Raw genomic sequence first — 18787 nt, forward strand, 5'->3', positions numbered from 1 at the left:
ACAGAGGAAATGGCATTTGAGGGGGGTTTTATGTTGAAAATAAAAATTCTTTCTACAGATCAGATGGGAGTTTGTTCCAATGGAGGTAAAGAGCCCAGTGTATGTGGAAGACCCAGATGTAAAAAGGCCCATTACATACGTATGAAGGGAACCTGGTGGGAAGTAGGAGGTTGCCTACTAGGAGGTAGACTGGAGCCAGGTAGTGAACAGCCTGATGTACCATGACAAGAGAGTAAAATACATTTCTTTTTATCTAACAGAAAGAGAAAACTTTAGGGTCTTTTATTATACCTTGTTCATAGCAAACTTGTTCTTCTAAAGAAAATTTCCTTGGGGAGTGTAGTAAAGCCCAGCCCCAGAGGAAGATGAGAAGATGGGAAGTTATTGCAGCTTTTCAAAGGACATTGGATAGGGGCTCAAGCTAAGGGAATGATGGTGGCAGAAGGGGATAAACTCTAAGATACTTGCGAGTTAATATGTAAGGGCTCAGGATCTGGATATAGGGGTCATGAGCTGTTGCAGAGGGTGTATCCGTCTCCTGTGGCTGCCGTAATAAAGTATCACAAACGTTGTGGCTTTACGCACAGAAGTTTATTCTCTGAAAGCTTTAGAGTTCTAAATGTCTGAAATGGAAGTCTGGGCATGGCCATACTTTCTCTGAAGCCTCTAGGGAGCATTCTCCCTTGCTTTTTCCTAGCTTCTGATGATGGGTTGTTAATCTTTGACATTCCCTGTAATCAAATGGTATTCTGCCTGTGTGTCTGTCTTCTCTTCTTCTTACTAGGACACTGATTATACTGGATTAGGGCCCACACTAATGACCTCATCTTAGCTATATCTGCAAAGACCTTATTTCTAAATAAGGTCATATTCAAGTGGACCAGGAGCTAGGACGTCAACATTCCCCTTTGGGAAATACAAACTGACTCATGACAAAAGGTTTTATCTTAGAAGACTGGATATATATCAGTGCTATTAAAAATATATATAGGGGAAGGAGAAAATTTAGGAGGTAGAATAGATTTAGAGTTTAATTTGGGGGCATCTTAATTGTGAGCTACTTGCAAGATAGCCAAGTGATGCTGAACAGTATGTATTTGGAAACTTAGGTCTTGAGAAGTCAGAGTTGTAGACAGGTTGAGATTTTATGTGTTAATTTAGGTTAACCACAGAATATACAGGGAGTCAATCTGAAGTCAGGTTCTCTGGGATACCAGCTCTGAGAGAGAAATCTGTGTGTAAGAGATTTACTGGGGAGTGTTACCAGGAACAACACCTAACACCTATAAGAAATGAGGGAAGCAAGATGATTGAGCACAGAGAGAAACTGAAATGCTCTGCAATTTCATCATAGGCCTGTGCTGATCCTATGGTTGTCTCCTATAGGTACTAGGATAACCCTTTAGAGTAGTCCCAATTGAAGCAAGAGAGTCAGGCCTTTGTACCCTCCTACCAATGAGTCACCTTCCCAGGGGAGGAGATGGAACCTTGGGTGAGGCAGCTCTCTTCTGCATGACACTTCCCTTGCAGGGACTCAGCTGTGAACCTTCAGCCCCCAACATTCCTGGTAGCTGGAAAAAGGAGGCTCTCTGAGAGGGAGATTTGGGCAGTGCACCACAACATCCACTACACTCCAGGGACCACAGAAAATAAGAGGACAAGTGATCAACTCAACACTTGAGTAGTGAACCCAAAAGAAGAAAGCACCAAAGAGACCAAGGAAAAATTTTACATATTTGCCACTTTCATATACATTCTATAACTTTCCTCCTTATGACAACCAGGAGAATGGATATCATTCATCTATATTCACAGATAACTAAAATGCTAAAAGATTAAGAAATGATATTTATTAGTCACCGATGATTCTGGGAGTCTTTTTAAAATTTGAACCCTGAGCTTAAATGCCATATTGCATACGATAGAAAGGCAAGATGTGAGTAGGAATATAATTGTTTTCTGTTATGCTCTGTAATGTTGCAGTTAAGGATCAACTTTTCTGGTATAGTGATGTTGTGCATTAGTGATCCAAATTTAGCTTCTCATCCTCCTTAATGCTGATTTATTCAGTTATAGTCTACCTCAATAACATAACATAGAATGGAACAGAATAATAAACCAGTCCATTGAGGATGCATTGAGTAAGAGATTATATCAGGTTGACAGCATGCGAGAGAAGGTGGCACTTGAGCCAGACCCTAAAGGATGGAGATCATTTCATTGTGTGGCTCCAATGGAGAAGGAAATCCCAGGCAGAGGAACAGACATTCATATTGTTTATATGATTCATTCACTCATTAATCCATCTACCACTTCACCTATTCACTCTTCAGTTTTCAATGCCATTATCTTTGGAGAAACTTAAATGTGCTTACTTGTTATGAAATGCATTCCTTTTATCGATTTAGTAAAAAAAAAATTGTTTAAATATTTGTAGTCATCAAGGTTAAATATTTTATGTCCTTTTACCACATGTTGGTTTTAATTATGTTGTTATTTGGTCTCTCTTTAGATTTTTACAGTTTTTTCTTCAAACAGTATTACCTTCACCAAAAAGGCAGTTTAGAAATTTTCTTGTTACTGCGTTTCAGAAAATAAAATAACCTCTCCCAGAACTGCATTTGACTTGACAAGATTTAGGGATTAATCACAATTATACAAATGTATAATTATAATCATACTATTATACCTTAATTATGCAATTAAGCTGGTATTTGATCCTGTTTTTATGCATAGATTCTTTTTTTTTAACTTTATTTATTTTGAGAGAGAGTGCAAATGGGGGAGGGGCAGAGAGAGAGAAAGAGAGTGAGAGAGAGAGAGAGGGAGAATCCCAAGCAGGCTCCCTGCAGTCATCAGCATAGAGCCCTAGGTGGGGTTTGATTCCACAAACCACGAGATCATGACCTGAGCCAAAACTAAGAGTCAGTAGGTTAGCCAACTGAGCCACCCACGCGCCCCTTTGCATAGATTCTTAAAACACAAAACAAAAGACTCGTAGACTTTTACTTACCCGTTTCTTTTTTGAAGATTTGTTTCAAACTATTTGAAAAATCTTTCATCTTTATTGGATATGTTTGTGTCTAAAAACAATGACACTTTGGTCTGACATTTAAATCAGTATTTCTTATTCTTTATACTTTGATAAATTTGGAAACATTTTTTTCCTTCAATGCTATTTGAAATGTCAAAATTGAATTAATATGATAATTACAAGTAAATCAAGAAATGCTAATTTTAGAATATGCTTTTTAAAAACTCCTCACTCCTACTCTCACCCACTCCAATATTGAGAATCACTTACTTTTAAATGCTTGTTATACAGAGCAAACAGACCAAAAGATTGCCTTAGCATATTACAGTATTTAAATTCATCTCCTAAATAACAGAACTTTATAACTATCCAGTTGATTGTTTTTAAATCTGTGTTGAATAATAGTCAGTCTTATTGCTGTATTTCAAATGTACTGCTTTGCATTGAGCTTATAGCATGTATTTGCTAACATACAACTAATTTTTACTTACAGGTATGTGACTTTAAACATTTTAAATCAGTTGACTAAACTATTTCATCCTTCTCCATTTCTAAACTTCAGTACTTAACGTTCTTACTTCTCACAGGGGTAAAAACAAACTGGATCAATCAAGAATGCAGCTCTGTGCTTTTAACCAGGCAAAGACATATGTGACCACTTTTACACAGGTTATCTAAAAAAAATCATACATATATGATATTTTTTCAGTGTCATGCATGCTGTTCAGTACTAAATGTTTCTGCCTGACCCATTGCAAGAAAGTAGAAACATACACAATTGTTCTGTAGATGAATTGACATCATAGCATGTCACGGGGGCAATTCCATCATTTTTTGTGATTCTCTTGATGACTTCCTTGATATATATATCTCTCATGTCCTTAGGTGATTCAAGTGAATGATCTATAGATTTTTATTGGATGGCTTATAAAGGTAATATATAGAATGTAACAGAAACCACTGGAGCAACATTTAATTTGAAAACTTCTAGCAACTTCCCTTCCTAATCTAATCTGATCTATGTCACATTAAATTGTCACATTTATTGCAATGAGAGTAGAACTTTGAGAGTATGTTCTCATCATAACAACGGCAGCAACAAAATGGTAATTATGTGCATAAAGGATATGGTAAATATATATATATATATTTATACACAACATATACATGTATCAAATCATTACATTGTGCACCTTAAAATTACACAAAATTATATGTCAATTATATCTCAGTAAAACTGGAAAAAATAGTCACATTTAAATTTAGTAAATCAAAACTCTGTTAATAAGCCATTTTTGTGGGAAAATACTTCAAGCATAAAAAAAAAATCTCAGAACAGAAAAGGAACAGTCTAGTACTAGCCCTGTATTTACAGAAATTGAAATGCCTACAAATAAGCTGTTTTCTAAGTACACATCTAGAAAGCTGAGGACAGAGCCACAGTACCCAGCTTCTAGGATAATTTTGAATATATTTTGAAATGACTTTAAGCACAGTGATAACTAGGGCTTTATTTCTTTGATCAATTCAGTAACTAATTTAATTTTTATTTGTTTGTATATAAAATGCATCAATTAAAATTTAATAGGCCAAGCCTATGAATGAATGAATTATAGGTGCTTGAAATGCTTAATTTGATTCCAAAAGCAATATTATACGCTGATGAGAATGTTTCTTATACTGTATATATCTCATAAGGAAACAGGCAGCATAGCCTCAGGAAGGTAAGAGGTTTAAATGGAACATAGTAAGTGAACACTAAATCTTTCAATAAGACATATAACACTTTTCATAATATTGGAAGCAGATTAATATGAACTTCATTATATAATATTTCTAACAAATATAAAAGAAAAAATACCACTCAGATATATTTTGTCTTATTTTAGTATAGCTTGTTGAATAAACTCTAGAAAATATTTTTCTGAAAAAAAATCCATGTTAATAAGAATCTTGCCTTTTTTCTTTTATAATCTAGTATATATTTTGAATTGCTCTGTCATTGATGGGATGTTTTTATTATTGTTTTCCATTGTGCAATGTTGAAAGCAAAACTTTATCTTGAAAATGATACACTCTAGGGATAATGATGTTAGCAGTTTCTAATTAAAAGAACAAACAAATATTGTTCCAGTTTACTTGAAGTTAGCTTTAAAGGTACTCCTAAGTAAAAGACATATTTTTTTTTTTCTATTTCAGATGGGTGGTGATGCAGAGGCAATATTCTCTTGTAAAACAATTTTATTTCAGAATGTAGAAAATCTCCCCCCTGCCTAGAACATAAATAAAGATGCATACGTATACAATAGTATGTATAGGTAAAACACATACTTTTTCGGAAAATGGTTTCCAGAAATGTGTGTGTGTGTGCGCGTGTGTGTGTGTGTTTAATTCTTCAATTATTATTACTTTTTTTTTTACCAAACTGTTAGAAAACATGAGGTGCATATTAATGAATGGTCATTGTCCTGAAACCAAAAAAACTCTGGATATTTCATTTGTGAAGAATGACTCAAAATATAATGCTTTTCTTTGGCAGAAGCTGCCTACATAAACATTAGGAAAAATATGCTTTTTCTGTACCAATTTTTATTTTACATAATATTAGAGATCCATGTATTCAAAAAGCTGTTCCGTCCACTGGAATTTGTCTTTCCTTCTCCTTCCTCATTATGAGTAGTTTTAAGGGGCTAGCATAAATGTACTGGTAGTTTTTTTGTTTGTTTGTTATTCTTCTTTTAATTGTAAGTGAATAATGAGCTTGAGTCTTAGAGTTTACGTTTTTACCTCACATTTTGCCAGAATGTTTGCCTGTGTTCCAATCCTTATTTATCCACTTCTAGTAGGCCTCAGTAGCAGAAATATTTAAATATTTGTTCCTCAAGTTTTTAAGTTTTTCCTTCTCACTTGACCCACTGTATTCCAGCTACTTAAATATCTATTCTCTGCAGATAGGAGTTCTGTGTTAGTGCACAGAATACCATTGGTTGATTGCATGGCAAGTCCATATTGGTGAACGTCACTTGCCTTTTAAAGACCAAGATGACCCTGTACGATCTGGCTGAGACACCAGTAATCAGTCCAATCTTTCATGTGGCCAAAATTTGTTTGTTTGTTTGTTTTCATATGCAAGATCTTATCTTTTAGGCATATAAGTTGTCATGTTTTTAAATAGGAAGTGCTCTAGATAGAAGATTATCGAAAAAGTAAGAATTCTCAGTGAAATCATTTGCTTAATTTTGAATTTCCATGGACGTGCCTGAGATTTGACCTCATTATTTCTCCATCATCTAATACTATACACCACGTTGACCCTGTGATGGAACTGTTAAGTGGATTTCCTGCTGAACAAGCAGCTGTTCTCTAAAAGCCTACAGACTTGGGGCGCCTGGGTGGCGCAGTCGGTTAAGCCTCCGACTTCAGCCAGGTCACGATCTCGCGGTCCGTGAGCTCGAGCCCCGCGTCAGGCTCTGGGCTGATGGCTCGGAGCCTGGAGCCTGTTTCCGATTCTGTGTCTCCCTCTCTCTCTGCCCCTCCCCCATTCATGCTCTGTCTCTCTCTGTCCCAAAAATAAATAAAAAACGTTGAAAAAAAATTAAAAATAAAAAAAATTAATAAATAAATAAAAGCCTACAGACTTTCTCTAGTAGTCATCAAGAACACTAGAAAAGGAAAACTTCCATTTCTTACCCTTTCTCTGAGAAAGTGCTGGGGTTTTAGTTGCCTTGAGTCAAGAGTTTACTGTAACTAGTAATTAAACTAAAAATTGCTACTTAAATGGTAGTAAATCTAGATAACAGAAAGGAAAATACTATTGTCATTTCCATTGATGAAGGATATCTTTTTAACTGGCACTATCATTTAAAAAGAATCTTGAGACAGATCGGGATTTTAGAGAGATGAGAAAAGGATTGGAGGGACTTGAGGGGCCTAGAATGCTAAGTCATGTAAAGAAACTAAATATCAGTACTCTTAAGATGAAAAACACAAATGGTAGTCTCAGTTTGAAAAGGCTGTAGGAAGATAATATTTGCATTTCTCCAGAGGGCAAAAAGGGCCCTAACAACTGCAAGGAAGAGGAAAGCATATTTTGGTTCTAGACCAGAAAAGAATATTTTAAATTGAAGTTATCCCATGATAGAATGGGAGCTTGGAAAACACTGGACCCCTACTCCCACAAAGCATAGTAGAATCTGTAGATTTCTTCTTTAAAGGTCCTTCGATATTTTTTTCTGAACTTGACCATTTTACTCCTTTAATGATTCAGGGCCCTCATTATGAATATCAATTGTAAAATTAGACTCTAAAATTAAAATATGGGCGATGTTATTTGAATATAATAAAAAAATATTTCTTAAGCTTAATGACATACAGTAGAGCTTAGTTTATCATTAATGTCTCCCTTAATTTTTCTGCCCATATATGCCCTTCTCTTTTCTTTGATTTGCTTCTCTCAACTTCTTGCTCTCTTGCGTGTTTCTTTGTTTCACTTCTCCGGTGGAATAACTATTCTAAGCTCTGCTCCTCAAAGAATATCTTTTGTTGTATATAGCAATCAGACTTACAGTATGTATTTTAAATGTATAATCTTTGGAATGTTTTCAACACCAACCATCCTCTTTGCATAAGGTTTTTGTTGGGTTCTGTATTTTCTACAATAGGTAGAATAGGTTTGAATTTTGTTTTTTCTTTTTTGGCTTTTTTTGAGTGGCAGATCATCAAATTATTAGATAATCCTACTTCATACCTCTCAAAATAAGAAAAGGCCAACTAGCATAAAATAGCCTTATGATGTGAATACCTATTTTGGGATATGTCAGTAATAACATTGTAAGTTACCAGCTTAGGGCAGTTTCTCATATAACACCTATATTTAATGGTCTCTATTCACATTAAGTATTGTAGCAAAAACACCTTCTAGGCAATCGAAAGAACCATAATGAATAAAAAAGTACTTAATTTGATCATTTTTTTTAATGTTTCAAGTTTTTATTTAAATTGTACTTAGTTAACATATAGCGTAATGCTGGTTTCAGGAGTAGAATTTAGTGATTCATCACTTATATATAACACCCAGTGCTCATCACAACAAGTGCCATCCTTAATGCCCATCACCCATTTAACCCATCCCCCCACTCACTTCCCCACCCAGCAACTCTCAGTTTGTTCTCTATAGTTAAGTTTCTTATATTTGCCTCCTTCTCTTTTTTTCTTACCCTATGTTCATCTGTTTTGTTTCTTAAATTCCACATATGAGTGAAATCATATAGTATTTGTCCTTCTTGAACTGATTTATTACACTTAGCATAATACATTCTAGCTCCATCCATGTCATTGCAAATGGCAAGATTTCATACTTTTTATGGCTGAGTAGTATTCCATTGTATATATGTACCACATCCTCTTTATCCATTCATCAGTCGATGAACATTTGGTCTCTTTCCATTATTTGGCTTTGTTGATAATGCTGCTATAAATATTGGGGTGCATGTGCCCCTTTGAGTCAGTATTTTTTTATCCTTTGAGTAAATACCTAATAGTGCAATTGCTGGGTCATAAGGTAGTTCTATTTTTAACTTTTTTAGGAATCTCCATACTGTTTTCTAGAGTGTCTGCACCAGTTTACATTCCCACCAGCAGTGTAAGAGGGTTCCCCTTTCCCCAATCCTCACCTACATCTGTTGTTTTCTGAGTTGTTAGTTTTAACCATTCTGACAGGTGTGATGCAGTATCTCATCATGGTTTTGATTTGTATCTCCCTGGTGTTGAGTGATGTTGAGCATCTTTTCATGTGTCTGATAGTGATCTAGATGTCTTCTTTGGAAAAATGTCTATTCGTGTCTTCCGCTTGTCACTGGATTATTTTGGAGGGGGGTGCTGAGTTTGATAAACTCTTTATAGATTTTGGATACAAACCTTTTATCAGACATGTAATTTGCAAATATCTTCTCCCATTCCATAGTCTGCCTTTTAGTTTTGTTGATTGTTTCCTTCACTGTACAGAAGATTTTTATCTTGATGAAGTCTCAATAATTCATTTTTGCTTTTGTTTCCCTGGCCTCTGGAGATGTGTCTGACAAGAAGTTGCTATGGCCTATGTCAGAGAGGTTGCTGCCTGTGTTTTCCTCTAGGATTTTGATGGTTTCTTGTCTCACATTTAAGTCTTTCATCCATTTTGAATTTATTTTCGTGTAGAGTGTAACAAAGTGATCCAGTGGACAGAATGTTGCTCTCCAATTTTCTCAACACCATTTGTTGAAGAGACTGTCTTTTTCCTAGGATATTCTTTTCTGCTTCACCAAAAATTAGTTGCCCATATAGTTGTGGGTCCATTTCTGGGTTTTCTATTCTGTACTATTGATGTGTTTGTCTCTGTTTGTGTCAGTACCATACGGTCTTGATGATTACAGCTTTGTAGCTTAAAATCTGGAATTGTGATGCCTCCAGCTTTGCTTTTCTTTTTCAAGATTGCTTTGGCTATTTGGGGTCTTTTGTGATTCCATACAAATTTTAGGATTGTTTATTATAGCTCTGTGAAAAATTGCTGGTGGTATTTTGATAAGGGTTGCATTAAATGTGTAGATTTCTTTGGGTAGTATAGACGTTTTAACAATATTTGTTCTTCTAATCCATGAACATGGACTGTTTTTCCAATTCTTTGTGTCATCTTCAATTTCTTTCATCAGTGTTCTATAGTTTTCAGAGTATAATTCTTTTACTTCTTTGATTAGGTTTATTCCTAGTTATCTTATGGGGTTTGATGCAATTGAAAATGGGATTGATTCCTTGATTTCTTTTTCTACTGCTTTATTATTGGTCTATAGAAATGCAACAGGTTTCTGTATGTTGATTTTGTATCCTGTGACTTTACTGAATACAGGTATCAGTTCTAGCAATTTTTTGGTTGAGCATTTCAGGTATTTTACATCATGTCATATCATCTGCGAATAGTGAAAGTTTGACTTCTTCCTTGCCCGTTTGGATGCCTTTTATTTCTTTTTGTTGTCTGATTGCTGAGGCTAGGACTTCCAGTACTATGTTAAATAATAATGGTGAGAGTGGAAACCCCTGTCTTGTTCCTGACCATAGAGGAAAGGCTCTCAGTTTTTCTCCATTGAGGACCCCACTGTGGGTCTTTCGTATATGACCTTTATGATGTTGAGGCATGTTCCCTTTATCCCCACTTTGTTGAGGGATTTTTATCAAGAAAGGATGCTGTATTTTGTCAAGTGCTTTTTCTACATCTTTTGAAAGTATAATATGATTCTTATCCTTTCTTTTATTAATGTGTTATATCATGTTGATTGATTGGCAAATATTGAACCAGCCCTGCATCCCAGCAATAAATCCCACTTGATTGTGGGCAAATAATTCTTTTAATTTACTTGTTGGATTCAATTTGCTAGTATCTTGTTGAGAGTTATATCAATGTTCATTGGGGATATTGACCTATTTTTTCTCCTTTTTAGTGGGTCTTTTTCTAGCTTTAGCATCGAGGTAATGCTGACCTCATAGAAAGAGTTTGGAAATTTTCCTTCCATTTCTATTTTTTGAAACAGTTTGAGAAGAATGGGTGGCTCAGTCAGTTAAGCAACCAACTCTTGGTTTCAGCTCAGGTCATGATTTCATGGTTTGTGAGATCGAACCCCACATTGGATTCTCTCTCTCTCCATCTGTCTCTGCCCCTCTCACGTTCTTTCTCTCTCTCTTTCAAAATAAATAAATAAACTTAAAAAAATAATAGATATTAATTCTTCATTAAATGTTTGGTAGAATTCCCCTGGGATTTCATCTGGCCCTGGACTTTTGTTTTTTGGGAGATTTTTGATTACTGATTCAATTTCTTTGCTGGTTATGGGTCTGTTCAAATTTTCTATTTCTTCTTGTTTCAGTTCTGGTAGTTTGTATGTTTTTAGGAATTTGTCCATTTCTCCCAGGTTGCCCAGTTTGTTGGCATATAATTTTTCATAATATTCTCTTATAATTGTTTGTATTTCTGTGGTGTTGGTTGCGATCTCTTTCATTTGTGATTTTATTTATTTGGGTCATTTCCCTTTTCTTTTTGATAAGTCTGGCTAGGGGTCCATCAATTTATTCTTTCAAAGAACTAATCCTAGTTTCATTGATCTGATCTACTGGGTTTTTTTCCTATATCATTTATTTCTGCTCTAATCTTTATTATTTCCCTTCTTCAGTTGGCTTTAGGCTTCTTTGCTGTTTCTTTTCTAGCTCCTTTAGGTGTAAGGTTAGGTTGTGTATATGACATTTTTCTTCTTGAGGTAAGGCTATATTGCTGTATGCCTCCCTCTTATGACTGTTTTTTGCTGTATCCCAAAGATTTTGGACCATCATGTTTTTATTTTCATTTACTTCCATGTATTCTTTTATTTCTTCTTTAATTTCTTGGTTAACTCATTCTTTAGTAGGATGTTCTTCAACTTCCATGTATTTGTGGTCTTTCCAAATTTTTTCTTGTATTTGACTTTAAGTTTCATAGTGTTCTGGTCAGAAAATACGCAAGGTATGATCTTAATTTTTTTGTATTTGTTGAGGTCTGATTTGTGACCCACTATGTGGTTCTATCCTGGAGAATGTCCCATGTGCACTTGAAAACAATGTGTATTCTGCTGCTTTGGGATGAAATGTTCTGAATATATCTGTTAAGTCCACCTGGTTCAGTGATCATTCAAAGCCATTGTTTCCTTGCTGCTTTTCTGCTTAGATGATTTTCCCATTGTTGTAAGTGGGGTGTTCAAGTCCACTACTATTATTGTATTATAATCAATGGGTTTCTTTGTTTGTTATTAGTTGTTTTATATATTTGGGTGCTTTCAGGTTGTGGATATAAATATTTACAGTTGTTAGATCTTTTTGTTGGATAGACCCCCGTTATTATTACATAGTACCCTTCTTCATCTCTTGTTACAGTCTTTGGTTTAAAATCTAGTTTGAATCTAGTTTGTCGGACATAAGTATGGCTACTCCAGCTTTTTTTTTTTTTTTTACATCCATTAGCCTAATAGATGGTTCTCCATCCCCTCACTTTCAATCTGCAATTGTCTTTAGGTCTAAAATGAGTCTTTTGTAGGCAGCAGATAGATGGGCCTTGTTTTTTGTTTTTTTCTGTTTTTTTTTTTGTTGTTTTTTTTTTAATCCATTCTGTTACTCTGTGTCTTTTTACTGGAGCATTTAGTCCAATCTTAGAGACAATCTAGAGATCTTCTCTGTTCCTTTCTTTTTTGTAAATTTTTTTAATGTTTATTTATTTTCAAGAGATAGAGACAGAGAGCAAGAAGGGGAGGGGTGGAGAGAGAGTGAGACAGAGAATCTGGAGCAGGCTCTAGGCTCTGAGCTGTCAGCACAGGGCCCAATGTGGGCCTTGAACTCATGAACGATGAGATCATGACCTGAGCCAAAGTTGGATGCTTAACCATCTGAGCCTCCCAGGCACCCCATTCTCTGTTCCTTTCTAGTCTTTGTCACATTGCTCTTTCTTTCTCCCTTAAAGAGTCCTCTTTAATATTTCTTACAGAGCTGGTTTAGTGGTTGTGAACTCCTTTAATATTTGTTTGTCTGGGAAACTCTATCTCTCCTATTCTGAATGACAGCCTTGCTGGATATAATATTCTTAACTATATATTTTTCCTCTTCAGCACATTGAATATATCATGCCACTCCCTCTGGCCTGCCAAGTTTCTGGGAATAGGTCTGCTGCTAACCTTATTTGTCTTCCCTTGTAAGTTAGAAATTTCATTTTCCTTGCTGCTTTTAGGATTTTTTCCTTAACTCTGTGTTTTGCAAATTTTACTTTAATATGTCTTGGTGTTGGCCTGCTTTGGTTGATTTTGATGGGAGTTCTCTGTGCCTCCTGGATTTGTATATCTGTTTCCTTCCCCAGATTATGGAAGTTTTCAGCTATAATCTGCTCAAATAAACCTTCTTCCCCTTTTATCCTCTCTCCTTTTTCTGGGTCTCCTATGATACAAATGTTAATACACCTAAGGAGTCACTGAATTCCCTAAGTCTTATTCATGATCCTGTATTTTTCTTTCCCTCTTCTTTTCAGCTTCATTAATTTCCATAATTTTATCTTCTATGTTACTTATTCATTCCTATGATTCTTTCATCCTTGTGGTCATTACAATCATTCAGTTTTTCATCTCAGTTATAGTATTTTTTTTATTTCAACCTGACTGATTTTTAGGTCTTTTAGCTCTACAATAGGGGATTGCCTATTGTCTTCTATGCTTTTCTATGGTGTCTTCTATGCTTTTCTTAAGCCCAGCTAATATCCTTCTGATTGTTCTAAATTCTAGATCAAGCATATTACTTATATCTGTTTCAAAGAGATCCCTGACCATGACCTTTTCTTGTTCTTTCTTTTGGGATGGATGAACTCCTCCATCTTAGCATTTTGTCTACGTCTCTGGCTTCTGTGTGTTATGAAAGCTTGCTATGTTTCCTGCTCCAGAGAGTAATGGCTTTATGAAGAAGAGATCATATACTGTCCAGGGCCTGGAATTTTAGGACGTGTTTCTGGTTTATGCTGTGTGTACTCTGCTACTGTTTTGGCTGCTTTTCCCCTCAGGTCAGTCCTCTGCAGAGTTTCTTCTTGCCTGCCGTGGGGAGTGTTTTCACCTTGTCCAGAGTGTGGTGAGTTTTAACTAGGTGTGCTCTGGTCTGCTTGTTAAGAGGCTAGATCCTATGTGTCCTAGAGCTGAAGCTTTGCACACTCTGTGGTCAGTAGACTTGGTGTGTGCAGGAGTTTGTGCTGGTCCTCTGGGGGAAGAGCCAACTGCTCTCGTTCTCAGGTACACTTGCCCTAGTAAAGAAGCACCTGCAGAGCTCAGAGGGGTGGGGCTTGGTGTAAGTAGCTCAGGTCTCCACTGTTGGAGCTGTTCTGCTCACTGAAGTCAGTCTGTTCTGATGGGTGGGGGAGAAAAATGGCAACAACCCTCTCCCTCATCCCCAGAGAGGAGAGTTTGTGTCTGCCACTGTCTGTGAAGCCCTCACAGAAGAGCAAACAATCTCACCTCATGTGTCCCAGGCATTCCTCAGATCTCTGCCTTCACCCTGTGTCTGGGCCATTCTGCCCTCCCAGCAGTGTAGTGCACCTGTGTTTTATCTCAGGCATGTTGGCTGGGTTTCAAAATCTAAGTTTTAGGGATCTGGTGTGCCACAGACCTGCTGTGGTCCTCTGGGCCAGGGTCTCATGGCACTGGGGTTGGTGCCAGTTTGTCCCAGAATGGCATTTGCACCAACATGCAGGAGCCTGGAGTTTAGAGTAAAGCATAGCAAAAAGCCAGTGTCCAGGTTAGCTGCCCTCAGCAGGTGTCTATTTTCCTATGCTAAGGAACAGGGCAGCACAATGGCACCCACCAGCTCTTTTGTCCCCTGAGAGGTTATCCTCCTCTCCCAGATGCACTCCAAGAAGGGGAAACTATCTCTCCCAGGATATCCCAGGGGTTCTCAGATCGTGCCATCTGCTCCTGGGCTTCTGCCCTCCTTCTCCACAGGAGCACCACTGCATCCACCAAGCGCATCCACCATCCACATGGTATGGATTTCTAAACTCCAATTTTTGAGCTCCACTGGTTATAAAAACTCAAGATAATCAGCTCCTCTCATTTTCTCAGTCAGTGGTTTTGAGGAAGTGCTTTTGTTGTGCAATCCCCTGTACATTTCTCTCACTCTCTCTTTCTCTGTCTCTCTCTGTGTCTTCCTTCCTCTCTCCATGATCAGGACTCCTTCTCCTCCACAGCCCACAATCCCTTCTCCCCCAAATCACAGCTCCATACTTCCTACCTTCTACCGTGTGGTCTTTTCTCTCCCTTTACTTGTGCAGTTTGTTTTCTCAGTCTTCAGATTGATTTACTGGGTCTTCAGAATCATTTGATATTTATCTAGCTGCATTCAAGGGACAAGGCAAGCATAGGGTCCTACTACTCCATCATCTTAATCTGATTATATTTTCAAATGTTGAAAGAGGCCTCTTGGATAGCTATATAAGTTTGAATCAAGATTAGATTATTTCCAAACTACTTCAATGTTGTATGGATGCACACTGAATATGGAAAGATATATATGTATGCACACACACATACACACTGTATATATAGTAGGGAATAGAATCAGAGAGTGGAAAGGACTTTTGTTTTCTGCCATATATTATTGTACATTTAAAATTTTTGAATCAAGTATAGATTTTATTTAAAGAAAAGAAAGAAAATTTTAGAAAGTGTCAATAAATGATGCCATATTATTCAATAAAAAGGCAGGAATGCTGTCTATGGTATATTTTCTATTCCTAATGCTAATGACTCTACATCTATGATCCTATGTTTATACAGCCTATATGTATAGGCTGTCAAAGGTAAAAAATTATATTTGTTGACAAGACAAGCAAAAAAGCTATAGACAAAAGTATATTTCATTTTTTATTAAAACCAAAATCCACACAAAAATTACAGAATAGGCTATTTATAATATCAAAAGGGGAATTTTCTACACTAAAGTATTTATTTTACTGCTCTTAGTTTACTATAATAATTCTTCGATTTCCATAATTACAAGAAAGGAAACTAAAAAACAAATGATTGAGTTTATAGAATTGAAAATAATAATAATAATGTAAAGCGATTCAAATGATTGGTATGATCTTCTCTGTGTACTAACAAGAAAATAAGAAGATTCAATAGTTAAATACAGCAATACCTGTCATGAGAATTAAATGCATTTCCCTTCAAGGGAAAGTTTTCATTTTAGATGTTAGCCTTTCTATTTAAAGGCGTCCTTTTGGACGCTGTTTAAAGACACTTCGACTTTAGTAAATATTAAATTTAAAGACTGAATAGATTACATCTAAACTCTCTACATCACTAAGGCATATACATAAGCGTTTAATATTATATACAGTATTAAAATAGCTACTTTGTGAATACTTCATGCATTCCCGGGAAAACACTGAATTCCTAAAAATATTCTAAACTTGAATTTCTAAAGAGTCATAGCAATTTGGCTTATGATACAAACTGTAGTTCATATTAAATATTTTGATGTCTGTTGCAATGAGGAATTATCTTGAATAACTGTCATTTATTATATACAATTTGAGCCAAACTCTGAATTTAAACGTCAAAAAGTTGCCATACTATGAAAAAAGTTTCAGAAATGACATGATACACTTCATAAAATCATCTTAATTTTTATTTGCTTATAAATTAACTTGGCATATATTTTTTTGCTAATGCTTAATGAGAAAACCAAATACGAAGGTTGAAGGTGTTTTCATTAATTTAGCCTGAGTAGGCATTCTGCATATTAGATGCATTTTATTTAAAATTTTATTTTAAAGTCATTTAAGATTAATTCAATCAATTTAATTCTTCTTTTTAAGTGAAATTTCATAGTAATACTGTTCATAACGGTATTATTATAAAACTCTTCAACCTGGTGGGAATAATGCCCCTATGCCAATAGGATTATAAATATTATAGTAATCATAATTCTTTGCTCCCATAAAAAGAACTTTGCTTATACCATTCTTTATGTATAAAGCTGTATCAATGACTTTTTTACTGGTGTTGAATAATGTGTGATAATAATAACACTGAGAATGTGGTACCCACATTTTTAGCTTCCCAGTAAATCTCTAAAAATTAATATTTTAGATTTGGCCAGAATATTAATGCAAATTAATTGATTAAAAAAACCAATTTAATGGAGATGAGTATTTCCTTGCTTTTAGCACTTGTATTTATAGAACTATTCTCAAGTAAAGCTATAATCTTAATAAGAGAAGCATGTGCTGTAATAACTAGTAGTTTTCAATATTCACATGTCATTCAGCAAATGAGAATGAAAAATGAACTCTTCTATTGATGTGCTGCTCTACCCCTTATAAAGCAATATTAGGAAAAATTGACAGTTTTGCTACAATTGCTGTATGTATTTTTTCTAAAGTTTCTGTGTATGTATAAGTGTGTAAACATCATGTTTGATCATAAATTTCTGGGTGGGAAGAACTTGTGTTATGATCAATTATATGATCATAATGACAATGAATTCATTCCTCTCATGTGTGAAACCACCATGTTTAATTTCATTGAATCTTTGTTTCAGATTTTGCATGTGGTGCTCACTTTGGTAGCCACTATCTTTTGACATTATATATAATACTTTATGATCTTTTCAACTATGTTCTGAAATTTTATACTAAAGTGGTCTGTGTTGGATGAAATAATTAGTGTGGTCTTTGGCATTTTGATTCCAATATAATATTTGACTTTTTTTTGTCTTGGTGAAAAGCCTTCTATCTATATCATCCTGATACATATTGTTAAATCCAAGAGATAATAGAGGAAATATGTTTGGATTTCATTTTACACTAATTTATTTCTTTTTTTTCTAATTTTAAGTATCAATAAACTTTTTCTGCCAACTGTCAGATACAATCTTTCAATTCTCAGGCATTGGAAATTTGGTACTTGTATTATTTCTATCAGGATCTTGGTTGTCTGAGTATAATAATTACTGGTGTACACAAATTATATTAAACATAAAACATAATAAAAATTTGGCCAATACTTTACAAATGCTATAGTTTATCAAACAATTACCTTATGCTAATTCTGTCCATATACTTACTTGCTAGCATACTAAAAATAATAAAATTTAATTTTCACGGGATGTGTAGATAGAAAGATTAAGCATAGATGCATTGTAAGTTTACTTGACCTCAATATGTGTTTATACGTTTTTATGGCCATCATACTTGTTAATCTTTTTTTCATAACACTTTGCATGAATTTGATTATTAAGTATGGCTTGCATATAAGATTTGAATAACCTCTAAATTAACTGCCTGGTGGGCTGGTGCATTTCTTTTTAGAGATTGAACCGGTCGAGTTCCTCTGAGTGCAGCACAGTTGATAACCCTCTGCCAGGAGAAGGAGAAGAAGCAGAGGCTGAACCTATAAATTCAGATGAGCCAGAGGCCTGTTTTACAGATGGTAAGAGAAAATTCAAGACCTTGGCTAGCCATCCATTTATTCGTATTTGGGGTTTTATCTTAAAACCTAATACTTATCAGGGATTATTCAGTGAAAAGTCAGAAGACTCCACTGCATACTGATTCGGCCATGGCTCTATGACAAAGGGTAAATCATGGAAGCTTTCAAAGCTTCAGTTTCCACACTTAAGATACTTTACTAACAATAATTTACAATGACAGTATGTTATACTGTAAAGCACTTTACTTACTTAGGGTGCTCATACTTCTCATTTTAGATCCTTAATTCATTTTTCCAGTTCTGTGGAACCACTAGAATACAGCTCAATGGGATAGAGGCTACTACTGTCCTTATCATCAAAAGTTGAAGCCACCCGCCAACTGTTTGATACTGTTAACCATTATCTGGTTAATAGTAGTCTGTCTCAAAATCCTTCTCTTGGTTTCAGAAGCCACACTCTACCTTTGTTCTTCTTTTGCATCTCTGAGAGTTGAGTTTCTTCCCCTGTTTCTTTCAGTGACTATCTTTATGCACATCCCTTAAATAACATTGTTCCCCCACATTTCAATGCTGTTACCTTCTTATTTCTCTAGCCCTAAGGGGCTTTATCCATATCTATAGCTTAAACATCTATTTCTGTGTTGTTTGACTCTTACATTATTATCTTTCCCTCTGACCTCATACTTGAGTTCCAGGTATGGTCATCTCTACTGGTTGCCTTTAAACATGTGAGGTAAAATAA

General features: G+C 35.4%; 1 protein-coding gene and 1 long non-coding RNA gene across 7 annotated transcripts in view; one reads left to right on the plus strand and one right to left on the minus strand.

Moving 5' to 3' along the window:
• SCN9A (sodium voltage-gated channel alpha subunit 9) overlaps window positions 1–18787 on the plus strand; it is a 166829-nt gene that overhangs the window by 110606 nt on the left and 37436 nt on the right. Inside the window, exon 18 of the mRNA XM_019458336.2 lies at window positions 17925–18045. Coding sequence (XP_019313881.2) covers window positions 17925–18045 — 121 coding nt within the window. The remainder of the gene's footprint in view (window positions 1–17924; window positions 18046–18787) is intronic.
• Window positions 1–18787, minus strand: part of LOC109272374 (uncharacterized) — a 117519-nt gene that overhangs the window by 15953 nt on the left and 82779 nt on the right. The window lies entirely within an intron of this gene.

Source organism: Panthera pardus, unplaced genomic scaffold (assembly GCF_024362965.1).
Source record: "Panthera pardus isolate Hobbes unplaced genomic scaffold, ASM2436296v1 HiC_scaffold_10, whole genome shotgun sequence".
NCBI classification, from domain to species: Eukaryota; Metazoa; Chordata; class Mammalia; order Carnivora; family Felidae; genus Panthera; species Panthera pardus.